Source organism: Scyliorhinus torazame, chromosome 12 (assembly GCF_047496885.1).
Source record: "Scyliorhinus torazame isolate Kashiwa2021f chromosome 12, sScyTor2.1, whole genome shotgun sequence".
Classification (NCBI taxonomy): domain Eukaryota; kingdom Metazoa; phylum Chordata; class Chondrichthyes; order Carcharhiniformes; family Scyliorhinidae; genus Scyliorhinus; species Scyliorhinus torazame.
This window is the reverse complement of record NC_092718.1, coordinates 61479188-61502779: the sequence shown is the minus strand read 5'-3', so window position 1 is coordinate 61502779 and position 23592 is coordinate 61479188. Positions and strand designations below refer to the sequence as shown.

At 49.0% G+C, this 23592-nt stretch overlaps 1 protein-coding gene across 3 annotated transcripts in view; it reads left to right on the top strand.

The window, feature by feature from the left end:
* The window catches only part of cemip (cell migration inducing hyaluronidase 1), a 319445-nt gene that overhangs the window by 181962 nt on the left and 113891 nt on the right, over positions 1 to 23592 (top strand). For all 3 annotated transcript variants that reach the window (XM_072468761.1, XM_072468760.1, XM_072468759.1), the window contains exons 9-11: positions 558 to 679; positions 2999 to 3146; positions 10125 to 10316. In XM_072468761.1, coding sequence (XP_072324862.1) covers positions 558 to 679; positions 2999 to 3146; positions 10125 to 10316 — 462 coding nt within the window. The remainder of the gene's footprint in view (positions 1 to 557; positions 680 to 2998; positions 3147 to 10124; positions 10317 to 23592) is intronic.

The window sequence follows — 23592 nt, the reverse complement described above, 5'->3', positions numbered from 1 at the left end:
CTGTGTACCCGAACAGGCGCCGGAATGTGGCGACTAGGGGCTTTTCACAGTAACTTCATTGCAGTGTAATGTAAGCCTACTTGTGACAATAAAGATTATTATTGTTTTTGTAAGGGATATAGACCAAAGGCTGGTATAGACATTCGGCCACAGCTCAGCTATGATCTCATTAAATGGCGGGACTGCCTTGAGGGGCTGAATGGCCTACTCCTGGTCCTATGTTCCGATATCCCGGTTGTTTCACGATGGTGGCACAGGGTGACACTCAGACCAATGTCACTTTCGCTTCAGTTTCACTGAATTATCAGGTAGTTGAGCCAGAATTGATGGTACGACGGGATTCTACACCAATGGCAGGAACACAAAATCTCTGTAAATATTACACATCGATTTAAAAATCCCTGCACCAAGGGCAGAGATTTGTACAGTCGGAAGCCATGTTAACATCTTGCTGTCCAGCACATTCGGCGTAATTTTTCACCCATTAAAATCTGTATCATTCCGCTGCCGATCCGGCTGTAACTGCCTCCAACATTTTGATTGTTACTTGGCTGCAGATGTGGAGTGGACTGATTGGTTTAATCGGGATGACGAGCGAGGATCGGGGGACTGGGAGAAGCTGTCAGACCTGAGAGTTGCATTTCCTGGAAAAATCTGTGAGAGTCCAATCGACATTCAGGTAACCCCTCAGGATGTGAATCTAAATCCTTCGAACGATAGCTGAACATTTTCATCACTCATGCCAGGTTCAGTTTACAGGTATTCAATGAAGCGGTGAATTGAACTCAATAATTGAAACGGTGTTTTCCTAGATAAACATGGCACTGCTTTCATGGGCAACAGCTTCCAATTAAAGCATTTATTCGTCACCCACTTCTCATTGGCAAAGCACATTGCCCAAACACGCTTTGTTTCAGAATTTGATATATCTGCCTAGACACTAACAATCGAACAGCATAAACAGTCTCAGGCCTGGGTAAAAATAGCGGATCACAGTCATGAGTCTGTGAACTGTGCCATTAAAATGCTGAGGAAGTCAGTTTCTCCCCCCAGTAAGTTTGGAGACTAACACGAAAAGTCTTGCTATAAAATTCTAACCATTTATTGCATTGTCCGCCCAGAATTATGAATTGTTTTTTTAAAGAAAAAAGACTCAAATTTTACTGTGGGTGGATTATCTGGTGGGCGAATTAGGGGGCAGTATTTTCCAGCGGGGTTCAGGAGCGCAACATAATCTGGAGGCTGCCTGCAGAGCAATAACCCGCCCAGGAGAGCTGGAGGCAGCCTCCAGATTGGCCACCTCCACGCTCACTGTCCTAGTAAGGATGCTGGGTGGGCTCCCAATGCTGCCGGCCCAATCAGAGGACTGGTAGCTCTAGAACCTCGAAAGACCCAGAGAGAGAGAGATGAGCGCTACTGATGCTGGTAGGTGACCAAGAAGATGCCTGAAAATGGAGGTGCCCTTAGAGAGGTAAAACTAAATCAAACATTTTTAATGGGGGGAAAGAACAGAGCAGAATGCGTACCGGGGGGTGGGAAGGGGGTTATTGTTAAGGCTATGGAGATGCCTTTCTTTCTGAGACCCTGTCAAGGGGGCATGGGGTTTCTGGATCCAATCACCCCTCCCTGCCTACCACAGGCAGGCCGCCGTCATTAAATTGGTGGCCTCTTCGCATGGCAAGGGGCCGCTCTGTCACTGGCAAAATTTCACTAAGTGCAAAAATCGCTAATCGTAGCCTTAAGTAGTCCCATTGACTGCCCATCGCCATTGAAACTTCCCCAGCAGCTGGTCTTCATCAGGGAGCTGTCCTGAGGCTCTCTGCTGATATCCCACCACCAACCCCCCTGCCTCCCAGGCTGCCACCTCTGGGCTGGGAAAGCCCAGCCCACAATCTCACCCATTGCTTCAGAGCTGAGATGTGAAATCTTTGGGTTCTTTTAACTTCAGGCCTTCATTTAAACCTTGGCATTCCGGGCAGGAGACAGGTAGAAAATGAGGTGGCCCGCGTCAACCAAAGGGACGCGGCAAGTGGCAGAATCAGTTGCTAAGGCCAAGGTTACTTACGCTCCACAAAGCAAGTGGAACCAAATTTAAACTATCTGCCTCTTGGGACATTGTCTAGTTCTGACCTTCTTCCTGTTGCACTTGGGTGGTGGTGGTGGGTGGGTGGGCGGTGGTGGTGGTGGATGGGTGGGCGGTGGTGGTGGTGGGTGGGTGGGCGGGCCAGGTGGGAGGGGCAACTCGCCACCTCTTCCTGCTCTGGTCATCAAGTTAAAATTGCAGCCAGTTCCCAATGACGTCATCTGGATTCAACATCATTTATTACGATGGAACCTGTCAGCTTTGAGCTGTTGCCCCTGCTGTCTGTTCACTGGACCAGGTTCAAATCATGATAGGGCAGCTCCAGGACAGGTAAAGTCACATGGGAGATTTAATCAATCTTCGCTGGGTGTGTCGCATTAGAATGCACCTCCCACCCCCTAATGTATGTTTTTCTGAAGCCAAATAAAACTTTCCCCCCCCCCCCTTGTCCCTCACTACTCTGTTTACCACTCCCGCACACCCACTCCAACCCCATTCCCAATTGCGACCAGTTTCATTGAATCCCTGCAATGCAGATAGAGGCCATTTGGCCCATCGAGTCTGCACCCACCCTGCCTAGGCCCACTCCCCTGCCCTATCCCCGTACTCCCACCTAACCATTAGGCACTATGAGGCAATTTAGCATGGCCAATCCACCTAACCTGCACATCTTTGGACTGTTTGCTAGCTGTTGGGATCTTTCTTGACAGTAAAATGTAAAGTATAATCATTGGATCAAGTTGCCTCGCGTTCTCACACTGTCAATGTAAGATTGGCAGGAACCCTGTAGATGCAACATTGTTGGCCAGTTACACATTTGCCCTGAAGTTTCTGCCAAAGTTACGATGCGAGACAGGAGGTTTTTCTGCAGAAATCCGACAGAAATGTGTTTAGTAATGTGCGTTTATGCTTTAGGTTGTTACTGTCGATGGAATCCCAGCAAGCCGAACAACACAGGTGTTCCATATGCACGATCAAGACTATGGATTTGTGTGCCGGAATAAGGACCAGGCTAATGGAATCTGCCATAACTACAAAGTGCGCTTCCTCTGTGGTAAACCAGGTCTGTTCTGGGTACCTGTTGTAATTGATAATTATGCTCCAGATAAATATGTCAGGCGTGACCTAAGCTTGGTAATTATTGAGATAAATCTGCTCATGTGAACACTTAGCATACCATTATTCAGCTCTGTGCTAAATTTAACACAGCCTTTGTACGTTATCCATAGAATTCCCACAGTGCAGAAAGGGGCCCATTCGGCCTATTGAGTCTGCACCGGCCCTCCGAAGGAGCACTCTACCGACGCCCTCTCCCTTGCCCTATCTCTATAACCTCATAACCCCACCTGACCTGAACATCTTTGGACACTAAGGAGCAATTTGGTTTTAGCATGGAGAATCCACCTAACCTGCACATTTTTGCACTGTGGGAGGAAACTGGAGCACCCGGAGGAAACCTCACACATGGGGAGAATGTGCAAACTCTGCACAGGCAGTCACCCAAGGAACCACGCAGTCACCCAAGGCTGGAATTGGACCCGGGTCCCTGGCATTGTGAGGCAGCAGTGCTAACCACTGTGGCACTGTCCGCCTCCAAATACCCTATGACATATTAAGTCTTAACTTGCTTGTCACAATTTCTGAGTCATTAAGTAATGGGAAAACACTGTAAACATTTGGTTGGCACACTGTAATCGCTGGCCTCTGATCACCAGGTGGTATTGGAGCAGACGTTACCCAGGTCTGTCTGCCATTTTGTTATCTCATCCACTTTTCTTTGTCGAATGATTTACCTGGGACTCCTCTCCTACCTGGCTAGCCACAAGACCAGATTCTGAACCTCAGTCAGCAGCACATCCATTCCTGTATCCATTCCTCTGTAATAAATGTCCTCTTTCAAGTTTAGTATTTTGGACTACCTACCCAAGCCATCTGTTAATAACTACTGACTGGAGTTGGGCCATCTTCTAAAAACCAAGCCCGTAGCCTAATTAATGGGTCCAGTCTGAAGATCAATTAGTAGTGGTAGTAAGCTCCCCACCTTGAATCTCAGACCCTCTGACCATCTTGTGACCCTGGTCCTCCTGAGCCCCTGACTTCTCCCTTAGCCTTTGTTGCATGCTTAGGGAGGCAGTGGTGTCATGGTACTGTCACTGGATTAGTAAGCCAGTGACCAATGCCTTGGGGACCCAGGTTCGAATCCCACCATGGCGGATGGCGAAATTTGAATTAAATAAAAAATCTGGAATTAAAAGTCTAATGATGACCATGAAACATTGTCTAAAAATCCATCTGATTCACTCATGTCATTGAGGAAAAGAAATCCGCTGTTCTTACCTGGTCTGTCTACTAAAAAAAAGTCTCCAATTCTTTATTTCTTGTGTTCAGTGCCATAGGAGAACCAGTCATTCTGTAAGGTTCCCCTTCTCTTAGCAAAATACCTACTTCCCGTTGCACGTTACAACCCTACCCCATCACACTTGTATGCTGTAATGTCCAGCTCATCACACTTACTTCCTGTAACCCACCTTGTCCCACTCTCACAGAGGGTATAGGTTGTTGTATTCAGTGCTGGGGTCTGAATCAAGCCAGCCAATTGCCCAAACTTTATAGGCTCACCTAGTTTTCAGTCAACTGACTGAAGACAGGAATCTACCACGGGACATCCCCGACTCACCATGGATATCACTTAGTTTATTTTATATAGGTCAACATCTACCATTGCAGATTTCTACTGCCAGTGATCTCTGCTGCGACTCAGTGAGGACACATGCCAGAATTTGCCCCTTCTTTCCCACCCCTCGGTTGATCGTAACAGGGATTTTTCTCACAATAGAAGATGCTGTAAAACTCAACAGGCCTGGCAGTGTCTGAGGAGAGGGAAACAGAATTAACATTTTGAGCGTAATATAACTTCTTCATTCCATATTGGTCTCAAATCATTAACTGGCCATATAAATTCAGTGGCTACCAGAGCAGGGTAAAGGCTAGGAATCCTACAGCAAGTAACTCACCTCCTGACCCCCCCAAAGCATGTCCACCATCTACAAGGCACAAGTCGGGAGTGTAATGGAATACTCTCCACTTCCCTGGATGAGTGCAGTTCCAACAACACTCAGGATGCTCGACATCATCCAGGAAAAAATAGCCCGCTTGATTGCTCCCCGTTCCACAAACATTCACTTCCTCCACCACCGACAAACAGTGGCAGCCCTGTGTACCATCTACAAGATGCACTGCAGTAACTCACCAAGGTTCTTTAGACAGCACCGTCCAAATCCACGACCACTACCATCTAGAAGGACAAGAGCAGCAGATACTTGGGGACCCCACCACCTAGAGGTTCCCCTCCAAGCCACTCACCATCCTGACTTGGAAATATGTCGCCGTTCCTTCGCTGTTGCTGGGTCCAAATCCTAGAACTCCCTCCCTAACAGCAGTCTGGGTGTACATGCACCACAGGGACTGCAGCGGTTCAAGAAGGCAGCTCACCACCACCTTCTCAAGAGCAATTAGGAGTGGGCAACAAATGTTGGCCCAGCCAGTGAAGACCATGGGCGGGATTCTCCGACCCCCCGCCGAATTCTCCGGCACCGGATATTCGGCGGGGGTGGGAATCGCGTCGCGCCGGTTGATGGGCCCCCCCCCGGCGATTCTCCGGCCCACGATGGGCCGAAGTCCCGCTGCTGGAGTGCCTGTCCCGCCGGCGAGAATCAAACCACCTCTCTTACCAGCGGGACAAGGCGGCGCGGGCAGGCTCCGGTGTCCTGGGGGGGGGGAGCGCGCGGGGCGATCTGGCCCCGGGGGGTGCCCCCACGGTGGCCTGGCCCGCGATCGGGGCCCACCGATCCGCGGGCGGGCCTGTGCCGTGGGGGAACTCTTTTCCTTCCACCTTCGCCACGGTCTCCACCATGGCGGAGGCAGAAGAAACCCACTCCACTGCACATGCACGGGGATGCCGTGAGCGGCCGCTGACGCTCCCGCGCATTCGCCGCACGGCAAAGTCAGCTTCGCGCCAGCTGGCGGGGCACCAAAGGCCTTTCCCTCCAGCTGGCGGGCGGAAATCAGTCCGGCGCGGGCCTAGCCCATCAAGGTGAGGGCTCGGCCCCTCAAGATGCGGAGAATTCTGCACCTTTGGGGCGGCGCGATGCCGGACTAATTCGTGCCGTTTTTGGCGCCGGTCGGCGGATATCGTGCCGATTGCGGAGAATCCCGCCCCATATGCCCTCAAAATGAATTTCTAAAATATTGGCATCCAGAAAAACCTAATACCAGTGGATTGTCTCAGCAAGGTACCTGCTTTAATTTGTCACGAAAATGTGATCACTCCTTTTAAAGCTTGAAATGTTTTAATTTGTTATTAGAAAATGTACATATAAAATTTAAATATATCTACCTATATTATACTGCTCTTTTCCTCCAACTGATTGTAGCTAAATCTAATGTACTGTGCTACCGGTCAGAGTTGCATAACAGTTTTGGTCTCCTTACTCCAAGATGGACTGACTTGCATTGAGGGAAGTTCAGAGAATGTTTAGTCGGCTAGTTTCCTGGGATGAAGGAGTTGTCTATGAGGAAAAGTTGGGCCTATACTCATTAGGGTCTAGAAGAATGAGAGGTGATCTTCTTGGAATATATAAGAGTCTGAGGGGGACTTGACAGGGTAGATGCTGAGAGGATGATTTCCCCTCATGGGGGAATTTGGAACTAGGGGGCATCATTTCAAAATAAGGCTTCTTCTAGTTAAGATGGAGATGAGGGGGAATTTGTTCTCCCAGAAGGTTGTAAGTCTTTGGTGTTCTCTACCCCAGAGAGCAGTGGAGGCTTAAGGCTAAGGTAAACAGATTTTGAATCAACACGATCAAGGGTTATGGGGGAGCGTGGGATGGTGGGGAGGGATGGTGATGGCAGGCAGGAAAGGGGAATTGAGGTCATGGTCAGATCAGCCTTGATTTAGTGAATGGTGGAGTGCTCTGAAGGAATTGAATTGCCTATTCCTCCCATTGCCTGGTGGCTAGAGGCGGTTAAATGTTAAAAACGTTACCACAATATATCCGCAGTCTGAATTACATTAGCTTTGGGATACGTTAGATTACCCTTCAGGACACCACTTTCTATTATCTACTCAAGTATTGTTGAGTGAAAAGCATTCAACACCATTTGGACCTCGGAAATTAATCTTGGGCGTGATTCTCCGATCGTGGGACAGTGTCCGCACCGTCGTGAACGCCGCTCCAGCCTCACTTCCAGGCGCGCACTGGGGGCGGCAGCAAACGGCGCATGCGCAGTGGCGACGCACCAACCTGCGCATGTGCGGTGGCCTTACTGAATGCTCTGGCCCCGACGCAACATGGCGCGGGGGTTCAGGGGCCAGACGCGCAACAAGGTAGGCCCGGGGCGGGGGGGGGGGGGGAGAGGCCCGCCGGCCGATCGGTGGGCTCCGATCGCGGGCCAGACCCCATCGGAGGCTTCCCCCGGGGTCGGAGCCCCCCCCACAGGCCGTCCCTTGACCCTTCGCGCAGCGTTCCCGCCGGCAGCGACCAGGGGCGGGATTCTCCGAACCCCCGCCGGGTCGGAGAATCGCCGGGGGCTGGCGTGAATCCCGCCCCGCCGGTTGCCGAATTCTCCGGCACCGGAGATTCGGCGGGGGCGGGAATCGCGCCACGCTGGTTGGCGGGCCCCCCCCGGCGATTCTCCGGCCCGGATGGGCCGAAGTCCCACTGCTGGAATGCCTGTCCCGCCGGCGTGGATTAAAACACCTCTCATACCGGCGGGACAAGGCGGCACGGGCAGGCTCCGGGGTCCTGGGGGGGCGCGGGCCGATCTGGCCCCGGGGTTGCCCCCACGGTGGCCTGGCCCGCGATTGGTGCCCACCGATCCGCGGGCGGTCCTGTGCCGTGGGTGCACTCTTTTCCTTCCGCCTTCGTCACGGTCTCCACCATGGCGGAGGCGGAAGAGACCCCCTCCTCGGCGCATGCGCGGGGATGCCGTGAGCGGCCGCTGACGCTCCCGCGCATGCGCCGCCCGGCAATGTCACTTCCGCGCCAGCTGGCGGGGCACCAAAGGCCTTTCCCGCCAGCTGGCGGGGCGAAAATCAGTCCGGCGCGGGCCTACCCCCTCAGGATTAGGGCTTGGCCGCTCAAGATATGGAGGATTCCGCACCTTTGGGGCGGAGCGATGCCGGACTGATTTGCACCGTTTTTGGCGCCGGTCGGCGGACATCGCGCCAATTACGGAGAATTTTGCCCCAGGTGTGGATGGGGCGGCGGGACTCTTCTTTTTCTGCGCGGCTGCTCGGCCCATCTGGGCCGGAGAATCGGTGGCCCCACCGCGTACAGCGGCCCGTGACCGGCGCTGCGCAAATAGCGCCGATTCTCCGCACATCGGAGAATCGCGCGCCAGCGTCGGGGTGGCATAGCGCAGTTGCGGCGATTCTCCGGCCCGGCGCAGGGCTAGGAGAACCGCGCCCCCTGTATTTCATAGAATTTACAGTGCAGAAGGAGGCCATTCGGCCCATTGAGTCTGCACCCTACCCAAGCCCACACCTCCACCCTATCCCCGTAACCCCAACTAACCTTTTTTGGACATTAAGGGACATTTAGCATAGCCAATCCACCTAATCTGCACATCTTTGGACTGTGGGAGAAAACCGGAGCAACCGGAGGAAACCCACGCAGACACAGGGAGAACGTGTCTCCGCAGACAGTGACCCAAGCCGGGAATCGAGCCCGGGACCCTGGAGCTGTGAAGCAACTGTGCCAACCACTGTGCTACTGTGCTGCCCGACGCATTCAAAAGATCTACTGAAAAGATATGTAACAGAGGAGCTGAAGCCTTCCACCATTTCATTGTGCCATCTCTCACCTACCCTCGCTTCTGCCATTTCTCCTGTTGCATGTGGCCCAGTGAGTTCACTGTGTACTGACTGTAAAGAATGGGAAGCAGTGAGTCCTTTCACCTCTCTGCTCTGGATTTGAGTACAGCCAGATTAATGGCATGAGGATTTCCATGTGTCGTGGGTTGGGAAAGTCCCACTGGCGATGTCACAAAACACAAAGACAAATCTTACTTCTTTACAACCATCACCTGGGTTACTTTCCCACATATTAGATGGCACGTTCTGCTAGGAATTAACATAAATACACTTTATTCATAAAATATCTAGAAGAACATTACAAACATTTCAAAATGGCCATCACAGAAAGTGCAATAATATTCAAGTTTTCTATATAAATCCTGTTGCACTCTGAGGAGCTTCAATACAGTCAAAGAAAAGTTACAGACATTTCAAAATAGTCATTACAAATGGTAAGTTGCCTACCTAGATCAATCTGCACTCTGAAGTGCTTCCATACAAATGTGATACCTCTGATTCACCATATACATTCAGTGTGAGTCACACAGCCCGAGAGGCTTCTGTACAATTCCCCAACCCTCAGTTCACTATGGCTAAAAGGTCTTAGACAGTGGCCCTCCCCCACTGCACCTCTGCCCCACGTTTTGGTGCATCCCTCAGCATATAATCCTTGACTTCTGAATGTGCCAGTCTGCATCTGGTCGGGGACAACTCTTTGCACTGGAAGACCAACAGGTTTCGGGCAGAAAAGAGCATCTTTAACCGCGGGCAGAAAAGAGCATCTTTAACCGAGTTGATGATCCTAACTAGTTGAGAAATGTCAAAGGATCTTTACCTCAGATGCGTTGGAATTGGGTGTTTGTTTTTTTACTCGGTTGCCGTTCCAGTTGCTGAACTCACTTTAAACGAAATAGGGAGTTTAGAAGTTTACGACATCTTTCATTATTATTGCATTTCATTTAAAATGAGGGAAATTAAAATATGTTATTAACCTTTGAAAGAAGAGGAAAATACCGTCCACAACTTGCAAGTACACAAAAAAGAATTGCTGAAGATGATTTTCTTTCATTTTTATTGCCCTGTAACAGCTGTTCCGTATAAGGTTCTGCTTTAAAGAGGTTGAAAGCTTGGCAGGAGATGCTATTTCATACTTGCACATTCAAACCTTCATTTCTCTTCTTTCAGTGCGGCCCAAGGTGACCGTCACCATAGATACACATGTTAATAGCAGCATTCTGGAGCTCGCGGATGATGCCAAAACCTGGAAAGCTGGTGATGTCATCTTCGTTGCCAGCACAGACTATTCCATGCATCAGACTGAAGAATTTCGGCTCTTACGCTGTCCAGGATGCAAAGCAAACCAGGTCAAAATCCAAGGTACGATATTTTCAACTGATAGGATTGACTTCCTAGCAGGAAATTCCATAGCATGAAACAATTAGGTGCAGACAATGAGGAAAAGACTGGCATTTAAATTGCTACATTGGGTGAATGGACTGCTTATCAGACAAACACCAGAGTAGCATTGGTGCAATGGACAATCCACTCAACCCTACCAGAATCAGCTGAGAGCAGGAAATGTATGGTGATCCAGGAGTCGGCAAATAAGGGGTGAAATAGTTCATAGAGTCACAGAATCCCTACAGTACAGAAGGAGGCCATTTGACCCACGGAGTCTGCACTGGCCCTCCGAAAGAGCACCCTACCTAGGTCCACTCTTCAGCCTTATCCCTATTACCTAACCTGCACATCCCTGGACACTAAGGGGCAATTTAGCATGACCAACCCACCGAACCTGCACATCTTTGGACTCTGGGAGGAAACCAGAGCACCCGTAGGAAACCCACGCAGACACGGGGAGAATGTATAGACTTGACACAGACGATGTTGGAATTGAACCAGGGTTCCTGGTGCTGTGAGGCAGTAGTGCTAACCACTGTTAAATGCACATTGTTGCCGATTGTAATGGGACCACAAGAAAAGCTTTCAAGAAAAATTGGAATAAATGTTTCAGTCAATCGGGACAGGTTGCTTGTGTAGTCAGTGATTGATCGGTCAAATTTAATTGTTTTAAAGAGACTGGCCATAGTTTTAAACATTGTGCTTTCTTCTTTATCTCACATTTATGTTCGGATCTTCCCACACACTGTTTTACAATCTCTGCTTTGGCATTCTGTCTGATCTCTTCCTGGTTGGGAACCATTCCCCCACCTTCTTTGGATCCAGGGCTTCAGGCACATGCCCCACAGTTGGTACTGATTCCTCATCAATGAAGAAAAAAGAAGCTCCTCTCCCTATCGCAGTTGTCTTGTTTCTGTATGTGCTGTTGCACATGGACCAGTCATTATTACATCAGTCATTGTATACCAATCACCAAGGTCTTTGCCAAAGCAGCCATTGGTCTAGATCTTTGTCAGCTCACAGTTGTTTGACTGAATTTTTCTAAGGAGGTGACTAAGTGTGTAGATGGGGGCATTGCAGTTGATGTAGTCGACACGGACTTCAGTGAGGCTTTTGACAAGTTCCCGCATGGGAGATCGATCAAGGAGGTAAGACCCCATAGGATCCAGGGAAATTTGGCAAATTGAATCTAGATTTGGCTTAGTGGCAGGAGGCAGAGGGTGATGGTCAAATGTTGTTTTTGTGACTGGACGCCTGTGTCCAGTGGCGTACCGCAGGGATCGTTGCTGGGTCCCTTGCTGTGAATGTGGGTCGTATGATCAGTAATTTCTCAGATAACATGAAAATTAGCAGTGAGGTAAATAGTGAGGAGGATTACAGGACGATATAGACAGGCTGATCAAATGGACAGAACAGTGGCAAATGGACTTTAACTCTGAAAAGTATGAGGTGATGCATTTTGGAAGGACTAACAAGGCACGGGAATAGACAATGAACGACAGTATGCTAGGGACTACAGAGGACTAGAGGTCCTTGTGGTGCATGTCCAAAGATCCCTGAAGGCATCAAGACAGGTAGATAAGATGGTTAAGAAGGCATTTGGGATACTTGCCTTTATTAGCCGAGACATAGAAAATGGAGCATGGAGGTTATGATGGAGCTGTATAAAACGCTGGTTAGGCAACAGCTGGAGTACTGTGTGCAGTTCAAGTTGCCACACTATAGGAAGGAAGTGATTGCACTGCAGAGGGTGCAGAGGAGATTCAACAAGATGCCTGAGCTGGAGCATTTCAGCTATGAAGTGAGGCTGGTATTTTCCTTGGAACAGTGAAGGCTGAAGGGGAACCTGATTGAGGTGTACAAAATCATGAGGGACATAGATAGGGTGGATAGGAAATACTTTTCCCATTAGTAGAGGGGTCGATAATCAGGGGATATAAATTTAACATAAGGGACAGGAGATTTTTAGGGGATTTGAGGAAAAACATTTTCACCCAGAGGGCGGTGGGAATCCCGAACTCACTGACTGAAAGGGTGGTCAAGGCGGAAACCCTCACAATATTTAAGAAACATTTAGATGAGCACATGAAATGCCATAGCATACATGGCTACAGACCAAATACTAGAAAATGGGATTAAAATAGATAGTGCTTGATGGCTGGCACAGACACAATGGGCTGAAGGGCCTCACTCTGTTCTATAAAACTCTATGGACGGGATTCTCTGAGCCTCCGCGCCAAAATCACGATTGGTGCGGGGACCAGAGAATCGCGGGAGCGGCGTCGCGCCGGATTTTGGCATCAACGGCCATTCTCTGCCCCCGTGCCGATCGCAATTTTGGCGTGGGGGTGGAGAATGGGCGTTGATGCCAAAAACCGGCGCGGCGCCGCTCCCGTGATTCTCCGGTCCCCGGGGAATCGCTGCGAATTGCGCGCGCACAGTCTACGTGGCGCGGGTAGGGGGCCAGTGACAGAGCCCCTCCCCCCCCAGTGATTCACCGAAGAAAATTGGCCGAGTTCCCGACGGCGTGGTTCTAACCACGTTTTGCCTGTCGGGAACGGTCGTCGGCGGCTGTGGACTCAGTCCCTGGTGGGGGGATCCTTCACCTGGGGGGGGTCGCAGAGAGGGCCAGGCTTGCAATCGGGTGCCACCGATCCTCGAGCACACGCAACCTCAGGGGGGGCCTATATTGTCGGGGCTGCTCCGCGTTGTGAGTCCGCCATGTCACGTGGGGCGGCCGCCGTCGTGCGCATGCGCGGACTCCCGACCGGAAGTGCAGGGCCCTGTATTGGCAGGCAGAGCTGCGAGGACCACTCCGGGACCCTGCTCGCCTCCTTCAGGTTGGAGAATCACTCTGGACTTTCTTGAAGAATATCCAGAGTAAAACGCCCGCGTTTTGATGCTGAAGTGGGGACATGGCCCCATTATAGGAGAATCCTGCCCTATGACTCTGAGGACCAGACCAAGCAGTTAATTGAACACAAGTCGGAACTTTTCACACCTCTTCTCTAATCGAGTTACCAAGTCTATCAGAAACACTTCCAATCAAAATAGTTCAATACTGATTTTCACCTCTGCCTCATTTCCCTTTCACCAGGCTGACCATTTTCCAGACGCCCACATCCACCCATCCATCATATCCAGTCCTGGCTGAAAATGCCTCCAATCTCCAATGTTAAAGATGTTGTATTAATGCAAGTTGTTGTTTTACTTCCTCCCTTCAAAACAAATTCTGTGTCATTTAATTTTCAGATTTGGATCACAATCCAAGTTTCGGGCTTTTGAGAAGATTGCATTAATTTCATGGTCCTGACTGAAAAAACAGCAGTTAAGCTATGCGTGCACACCCTAGCGTGCACACAAAACTACTCTGTGATACCATTAGGTAGAAAGTAATTGAGTAACAGATTAATCTGACACTGTCAGACCATTTTGCTCATGAACACACTCTTCATAAGGCATAGGAAACTTTAATGACCCGGGTTCAATTCCAGCCTGGGGTCACTGTCTGTGCGGAGTCTGCACGTTCTCCCTGTGTCTGCGTGGGGTTTCCTCCGGGTGCTCCGGTTTCCTCCCACAGTCCAAAGATGTGCAGGTTAGGTGGATTGACCATGCTAAATTGCCTCTTTGTGTCCAAAGATGTTCAGGTTAGGTGGATTTACAGGGATAGGTCAGGAGAGTGGGCCGAGGTTGGGTGCTCTTTCAGAGGGTCGGTGTGGACTTGATGGCCCGAATAGCCCCCTTTTGCATTGATTCTATGCGGAGTGGGCCGAGGTCCAAGGCTCTTTCAGAGGATCGGGGCAGACTCGATGGGCCAAATAGCTTCCTTCTGCACTGTAGGGATTCCATATCTATGTTCCATGTCTATGTCTGCCTCAGGATGGAGACTAGGGACAAAATGCTCATTGTTATATGAATAAGGAAATGAAAGCCTTCCGAATAATAAATCTGATTGTATTTAAAGTTATACCAAGGTAAGACCAATGTCCAGAATACATAGGAGCATGTGAAATTGATGGACAGGAACTGATCAGCCAACCCATACTCAAGATGGCTAGAACATTGTGACTAACTGCCTCTTACCTTTCCCCACTACTCTGCAGTCAGGCAATCCCCTGGAGAATGCAAAACAAAAAGTATCAGTAAAAAGAAAAATAGACTGGAAAATTCCCCTGCAGTCCTTCAGCTGTGCAGGAATGAAATGCGTCCAGTTATTTACATTTTAGCGCATCGCAATTCACTTTGATATTCTTCTTTACCTCCTGCCAGTGATCCCCAGTGTGTTAAACCTCCGATTACCACATACCTTTCATTGTTGTCTAATTATTCCACAATCTAAAATGGCAGATTCCTACTTGGAGAAATGTACAATTGCCAAGTATTTCCTGCAGATTATACTTCATCCAACATCTGCCAAGTTTTGAAATTCCAAATTGTCAACATTTGGCACTTGCCAGAATGCTGACAGATTCTGTTAACGTTCCCTGAGAACTCAAAAAAATGCCTCCCTTCATGGAATACAATAAGCACAACGCAGAGCTCCAAACTCCTGCACACTTTGTAAGATGTCTGTGTGGAGTTTGCACATTCTCCCCATGTCTGTGTGAATTTCCTCCCACAGTCCAAAAAGATGTGCAGGATAGGTGGATAGGCCATGATCAATGCGCGAGGTTACGGGGATGGGGCAGGCGAGAGGGCCTAGGTTAGGGTGCTCTTTCAGAGGGTCGGTGCAGTCTCGATAGACTGAGTGTAGGGATTCTAGTCTATGGAAGTGAAAATTATCCAAACCTGACTGACCAAATGTTGGAGATGAGTAATGTCACTGGGATGTCTTTGTCACCTATTCCGTGTGTTTTATTTGCTGTTCCATTTCTTGCTCCTTTCTCTTTTCTTATGCTTTAAGGGAAAGTTTTGTTTCTGTCAGTGGCATTAAAGGAGCGATGTCAAATTAGTTTTGAGTTAGACATCAAACTGATGCCATTGAAATTAAATGGGAAATTTGTGTGGGCTGGATTCATTTTGTGATGTCAATTGACACGGTGGCCAATTTGACATTGCTCGTTTTACACTAACCCTCAAAGTTAAAAAGACACCTGTTCACCTTCAGAGTACCAGCTAAAGAACCACCAGATGATATACTCGCACATATTCGTTCCTTAATCTGAGTTTTTCCATCTTCCTGGAGGTCTGGCTGGGTAGGTTTCAGGTAGACATGGTGATTAAATCAAAACAGGAGGTTTGAAGCCAGCCTGCTGATAACCTTTGACTTTTCTTAATATCTAAACGAAACCAAATTGGCGGGGGGATGGCAAAGTTGTTCATAACATATATCAATGATTTGAATGTGGGGACCAAATGTGATAGTTCCAAGTTCGCGGAACGCTAGGCAGAAATGTGTGTTGCGGTGAAAATGCAAAGCAGCTTGAAGAGGATTTGGACAGACTTTGACTGGACAAGAGCATGGGAGATGAAATATAGTGTGGAAAAATGTGAAGTTATCCACTTTGATAGGAGGAACTGATATGCAGAGTATTTCTTAAATGGTAAGAGATTGGAAAAGTGTAGATGTACAAAGGATCTAGGGTGCCCTCAACACCAAGTCCCAGAAGTAATCTAACACGAAGATGCAGCAAGCAATTAGGAAGGTTAATCTAATGTTAACCTTTATCAAAGGAGGATTTGGGTATGGTGTAGTAAAGTCTTGCTTGGTTAGACGGCATCTGGGGTACTGTGTAGGAAGGGTATTATTGTCATAGAGGGAGTGCAATGAAGATTCACCAGACATTGATCCCTGATTGATGGGACTGTCCTATGAAGAGAGATTGGGGAAACGGGGCCTGTATTCTCTAAAGTTTCAAAGAACGAGAGGTGATCTCATTGAAACCTACAAAATACTTACTGGGATAGACAGAGTAGGTACAGGTAAGATGTTTCCCCTGCTTGGGCAGTTGAGAACCAGGGGGCACAATTTCCAAATAAAGGGGAAGGTACTTAGGACTGAGATGAGGAGAAATTTATTTACACAGAGGGTCATGACTATTTGGAATTCTCTAGCCCAGAGGGCTTTGGAAGCTCTGCGATTGAGGATGTTTTAAGCAGAGATGAATAGATTTCTAGATACCAATGACACAAAGGGATTTGGGAATAGTGTTGGGGAAAAGGCATTGAAGTGGATGATCAGCCATGATCGTATTGTATGGCGGAGCAGGCTCGATGGGCTGAGTGGCCTCCTCCTGATCCTACGTTCCACGGACAAGAAATGGTCAGGTATTTAGGTGAGATCTGACTATGAGGGAATATAATGAAGTATGAATTAACGATACAGTGCATGTATGTAAATGCACGTAATGTGGGAAAAAGGTTAAATGAGCTGCATGTGTAAATAGCCTCTCGGGAATATTATGTTGTGGAAATAATTTAGTACCCAGGACTGGGTGCTAAATATTCTTGCTAAAAGGTGCTCATGAAAGATAGGGAAGGAAAGAAAGGAGGAATGCGAGCAGTGTTGATTAAAGAGAGAGGGTGTCCTGGAGGGAATGAATCTATTTGATTCAAGTTACAAAACAATAGAGGCACCATTACTGAGTGTAATCTACAGACCACCAACTATTGGGATAAATATAGAAGAGTATTGAAATTACAGAGAGATGCAGAAACTATAGAGCAGCGGGGGACGTTAGTTAATCTACTATAGACTAGAATAGTCATAATATAAAAAGGACAGAGAAAGGGAGGAGTTTCTGAAGTGTATTCAGGAGAGTTTACTGGCAGAGTATGGGCTGGTTTTAAAGAGTGCCATGTTTTCCAACCCCATCCGTCGAAAATAATCATTTGGGGGATTGCGCACCACAGCATTGGCTGCCCCACAGCTATTTAAGGCTCAGAAGAGCATCAATTGGCTCAGGGTGAAGCTTCTGCCCTCATCTGGGGAGAAGGTCCTCCCTCAGAGACCTTCTGACCAATCAGATGTCAGAGCCACATTCAAACAGTGGCCATTGCTGAGACTACAGGCAGCCCCCAAGCAACAAGAGGTTGTGATGCTGGATTTTGAAGTTATTGCAGGGTATTGGCGGGACCTGGCTGGGAGACCCCCAGTGAAGGGGGGTCAACCCCCAATCTGAAACAAAAATACTAAGCTGAAGGTGTTTGATACTGAGTTGAAGCATGCATAATTTCAGTGTGGTTAAAATGGAACTGCCCCAGGTAAATTGGATTAAATGATCCACAAGCAAAACCGTAATGGAATAATGAGCTGCCTTTGAAGAGGAAATGGTGTGAGTACAGTCAAGTCACATTCCCATTATGGGGTAAGATAAGACAACCAAAGCCAGAGTTCCCTGGATCACAACAAAAGGGGCCTATGACACACACCAAGTGAGAGCCAGGCTGAATTTGGGAAGTTGAAATGAAAATCGCTTATTGTCACAAGTAGGCTTCAAATGAAGTTACTGAGAAAAGCCCCTAGTCGCCACATTCCGGCGCCTGTTCGGGGAGGCTGTTACGGGAATTGAACCGTGCTGCTGGCCTGCCTTGGTCTGCTTTCAAAGCCAGCGATTTAGCCCTGTGCTAAACAGCCCCTAAACAGTTTGGAGGGGAAGTGAAAATGGAAATGAGACAAAGAGAGAGAATGAGAAGAGACTGGAAGCTAACATGCGGCACAGTGGTTAGCACTGCTGAACTTCCAAAAGGCATTTGATAAAATGCCACACAATAAACCGGTCAGTCGAGTTAAAACCCGTGGAATAAAAGAAAAAGAGGTAGCATTGGTAATAAAAGAGAAAGAGGAAGCATTGGTAATAAAAGAGAAAAAGGTAGCTTTGGTAATAAAAGAGAAAGAGGTAGCATTGGTAATAAAAGAGAAAGAGGTAGCATTGGTAATAAAAGAGAAAAAGGTAGCTTTGGTAATAAAAGAGAAAGAGGTAGCATTGGTAATAAAAGAGAAAGAGGTAGCATTGGTAATAAAAGAGAAAAAGGTAGCTTTGGTAATAAAAGAGAAAGAGGTAGCATTGGTAATAAAAGAGAAAGAGGTAGCATTGGTAATAAAAGAGAAAAAGGTAGCTTTGGTAATAAAAGAGAAAGAGGTAGCATTGGTAATAAAAGAGAAAGAGGTAGCATTGGTAATAAAAGAGAAAGAGGTAGCATTGGTATGAGTTTGACTGAATGACAGGAAATTGAGAGCAGTGGTGACCAGGTGTTTTTCAGACTAGAGGAGGATATACAGCGGGGTTCCCCACAGGTCAGAATTAGGACCACTGCTTTGCTTGATCTATATTAATCACTGAGACTTTGAGTGGGCAGGGCACAATGTCAACATTTGCAGATGACACAATTGGACACGATTAAACGGGAAACACAATCAGAGACGGCGTCTGAGCGCATTTTGCAGGATCTTTTCTGGCAGCTGCAGTGCCGAGAAACACCTGGCTTTCAATGGCACTTTGCTGTTTTTTTGGCCTTGGCGCGGAATGCCCCATCAAAGCCGCACTTACATAATTTCCTGCACCAACGAGCTCTGCTCGCCAGTGAAGGAAGACTACTCACGGGTCAGGGCGCCTTTTTCTTTTAAAATTTTTTTTAGAGTACCCTATTAATTTTTTCCAATTCAGGGACAATTTAGCGTGGCCAATCCACCTACCCTGCACAGAGAACATAGAACATACAGTGCAGAAGGAGGCCATTCGGCCCATCGAGTCATCACCGACCCACTTAAGCCCTCACTTCCATCCTATCCTCATAACCCAATAACCCCTCCTAAACTTTTTGGGCACTAGGGGCAATTTATCACGGCCAATCCACCTAACCTGCACGTCTTTGGACTGTGGGAGGAAACCGGAGCACCCGGAGGAAATCCACGCAGACACGGGGAAAATGTGAAAACTCCACACGGACAGTGACCCAAGGCCAGGATCGAACCTGGGACCTCAGCGCTGTGAGGCAGCAATGCTAACCACTGCACCACCATGCTGCCCCAGGGCAAAGGCAGCCCTGATCTTTCGATCCCCATCAGCAACCCCACCACGGCGTCTGGACCGTCACTTCTGCACCCAACTTAGCTCTTCCAGGATCCTCGAGATCTCCCTCACCCCATCTCCTAAGGGCAAGGCACCCCGGGTCCGATCCTGGCACTGGCAGTCTGGCACTCGTGCACCTTGGCACTGACATCTTGGCAAACTGGCAGTGCCCTTGCCAGCCTGGAAGTGCCACCTGTGAACCATGGCAGTGCTAGGCACTACCGGGGTGCCTGGGTGGCTGTGCCAATGTGCCAGGCTGGCAGTGCCAAGGTGCCGAGTGGGGGCAAGAGCACAAAGCGGGGGCAAGAGCACCGGGCGGGGGGAAAGAGCGCCGAGCAGGGAGAAAGATCACTGAGCAGGGGACAAGAGCACCGAGCGGGGGGCAAAAGCACCGAGCGGGAGGCAAGAGCACCCTGCAGGAAGAAAAAGCACCAAGTGGTGGGAAAGAGCACCGTGCAAGTAGAAAGAGAAGGGAAAGAGCACAGAGCATGGGGGGGGGGGGGGGGGGGGGGTGCAAGAGCAACGTGCGGGGAGTGGGGGCAAAAACACTGCAAGGGTAAAGAGGGTGGAGAGAGCACCATGCAGGGGGTGGGGCAAAAACACTGTGCAGGGGTAAAGAGTGCTGAGCGGGGAGGAGCAAGAGCACTGACCGGGGGGAAAGAGGGGGGGAAAGAGCACCAAGAGGGGGAGCTAAGGGAGAAAGAGCACCGGGCTAGGGGAAAGGGCACCGGGGGGAGGGAAAGAGCACTGAGCGAGAGAAGAGTCCGAGCACCAGGTAACGGTAAGGCAGCAGCCCCCAGCATGCGAGGCAGCAGAGTGGGCAGAGGACCTTATAGGCGAGCAAGGTGAGAATTTGATTGTTTTGTTTTGTTTGTTCATGGGACGTGGGCATCGCAGGCTGTGCCAAAATTTATTGCCCATCCCTAAATGCCCTTGAGGGGGCAGTCAAGAGTCAACCACATTGCTGTGGATCTAATAATAATCTTTATTAGTGTCACAAGTAGGCTTACATTAAAATTGCAATGACGTTCCTCTGGAAATCCCCTCGTTGCCACATTCCGGCGCCTGCTCGGGTACACAGAGGGAGAATTCAGAATGTCCAATTCACCTTACAACACATCTTTCGGGACTTGTGGGAGGAAACCGGAGCACCCGGGGGAAACCCACACGGACACAGGGGAGAATGTACAGACTCCGCACAGACAGTGACCCAAGCCAGGAATTGACCCCGGGTCCCTGGCACTGTGAAGCAACAGTGCTAGCCTCTGTGCTACCGTGCCGCCCATCTGGAGTCACATGTAGGCCAGCCCAGGTAAGGGCGGTAGATTTCCTTCCCTAAAGGACAGTAGTGAGCCAGATGGGCTTTTACGACAATCAACAGTGGTTTCATGGTAATCATTAGACTTTTAATTCCAGATTTATTTTGAGAGGTTGGGTGGTCTATTGAGGCTTTCAAAAGAGAATGGTATAATTAGCTGCTAGTAAAACTTTGCAGATCTACCGGGAAAGAGCAAGGGAATGGGACTAGGTGAGGTATTTGTGCAGAGAGTCAACATGGAGATGATGGACTGAATGGCTTCCTTCTGCACTGTAATTATGCTACGATTCTCTATGACCTGTGGCTGCACCGGCTGCCTAATTCTTGTGTGTTTTTATTTTTCGAACTATTCTGCTGGAATTATTTTTTTCCACCATCTGGCAAAGATGCTCGATTTGAAAACAGTGGAAAAGGAGGTCTCTTTGGAAACTTCACAAGCTATTTGCATATGTTTCTGATTTTCTTCCACTATAATCTGCAAATCTCTACTGAGTTTGAAAATAATTTGTCTTGAAGATCAACCCAAATATTCCAAACTGGAAAAAGAAAATAAACAACTCCAGTTGTAAATTTTCCACCATTGACCGTCTGTTACCTGTTCTGTTCGCGTGTCCGGTGGGGGGTAATGAATACCTGCCACTAAATACGGTCGAGTCCCTGTAATCCCAGGTCACACACCCCGCATCCCCCACGCCCCCCCCCCCCCCCCCGACAATGCAGTTCTCCCTCAGTGCTGCATTGTAATTTCGCCTAGATTATTTGCTTCTGCCCATAGAGTGGGACTTGAACCCACAATTCTCTCTCGCTCGGGGCGAGAATGGTCCCTCTGTGGCAGGGCGGGTTTTGCTCATGATTGTACTCTTTGTTTTAGAATGAATCGTTTGGAGTGTGTGTGAGTGCCTGGAGCTGGAGAACCACCAGGTTGTTGAACTGCCAAGAACATCAAAACTGAGATAAATCTCATTGTCACCTTTCTTTTAATTTCTTCCCGGATTAAGGGTATCCCCATAGACTCATAGGGATCTACAGCACGGAAAATGCCCTACGGCCCATCGTGTTTGTGCCGGTCAAAAACAACCACCTAAATATTCTAATCCCATTTTCCAGCATTTGGCCCAGAGCCTTATATGCCTTGGAATCGCAAGTGCACATCTAAATACTTCTGAAATGTTATGGAGGTCTCTGCCTTCTTGAACCGCCGCAGTCCAGGCGGGACAGGGATTACATGCGGTTAAATAGGATATACACTGCAGAAACAGGCCATTTGGCCCAGCCAGGCAAAGCCAGTGTTTTGTGCTCCACTCAAACATCCTCTCATCTTTATTCATCTTAATCTATCATTGACAAGGTGGCACAATGGTTAGCACTGCTGCCGTACAGTGCCAGGGTCCCGGGTTCGATTCTGACCTTGAATGACTGTCTGCGTGGAGTTTGTATGTTCTCCCTGTGTCTGCGTGGGTTTCCTCCCACAGCGGGTTAAGTGGATTGGTCATGATCAATGTGCAGGGTTACATGAATAGGATGGGGGAATGGGGATAGGTGGAGTGCCCTTTCCGAGGGTCGGTGCAGACTCGATGGGCCAAATGGCCTCATTTTGCACTGCAGGGATACTATGTTCTTTTCCCTTCTTCCTCATCAGCTTGATTAGCTTCCCTTAAACGCATCCAGCTCATGACAAAACTCCAGGCTACTGCTGATCTGTATATGGCCTTCCCTGGGATTGCTTCCTCTCCTCCCACAACCACCCCCTCCCCTTGCCTCAGCCCATGCCTGGGCTGTGGTCTGGTTCCACCAAACGCACTGAGTGAACTCTATCAGAGCACAGTTTTTAATGTGTGCTGCACAATGGATTCATACAAATAGGGATACATCTTGAGCCTCACCTTGGCAGTGACAGAGGTGGAGAGCAGGTAGAGCCATTGTGGGTCTGAGAGAGGGGAAGTGAGGTGAGCGTCAGAATTAAAATCACTGGGCAAGATTCTCTTGCCGTTTACGCCAGCAGGATCTTTGGTCCCACCGATGGCGTACCCCGCCTTGGGTTTCACAGCGGCATGGGTTGCATTGAATGGGAAACCCTGTGGAAAATGGTGGGACCAGAAGATCGCCGCCGGCCAATGGTAGGCTGCCAGCCGCCATATTGAAACACACGATGGGTTGCTCGGTAAATCCCTCTGTAAGGCTTTTTTGTCAAGAGTGCATGATGCCCTCTAGTTGAATACCACCCAGATGTTAACAATGAAAACTCACTCCATTGTGTCTGCTAACTGCTTTACTGTGGGATTTTGACATGTGAATGACTTGAGGATTAATTGATGTCACGTTTCTGTGGGGCACAGCCCTTAACTTTAACAGTATATATTGTACAAGTAAGAGTTGTTTTAACTATTTCCCACATTACATGCTGAGCATACAGTTGTATTGCTCCAGTACCCCGATTATTAAAGGCAATGGCATGGTTGCTGGCAATATGAGCTGGTGGCACTGAAAGTAGTTTGTAGAGGGCACGGGAATTATGGGGCAGGATTGTCTGATCGGCGACGGCGAAATCGCGTTTAACGATTGGCCGGAGAATCCGTTTATACGCCAAAATCGGGGGGCGCCGTCTTTTTTTGGATGCTCCGCCACCTCAAAAACGCCGTACGCGAGGGGTACGCCGCACGCCGTTGGGACGGCATCAGGACGTCACCTGAGGTCCTCCCCCGATACTCCGCCCCTGATGGGCCGACTTCCCGACGGCGTCGGTTGCGTGTCCTCTCAATTTTCGGGGACCTTGCGTGGCGGCTGTGGACTGTTTCCAGCGCCGCCACAGTCGGTGGGGGGGGGGGGAAATGGGCCATTCCACTGGCAGGGGGGACTTCGGCGGGGGGACTGGTGGGGGTTGATCTGGGGGTGGCGAGGGGGGTTACAGGAGGGCATTATCTGG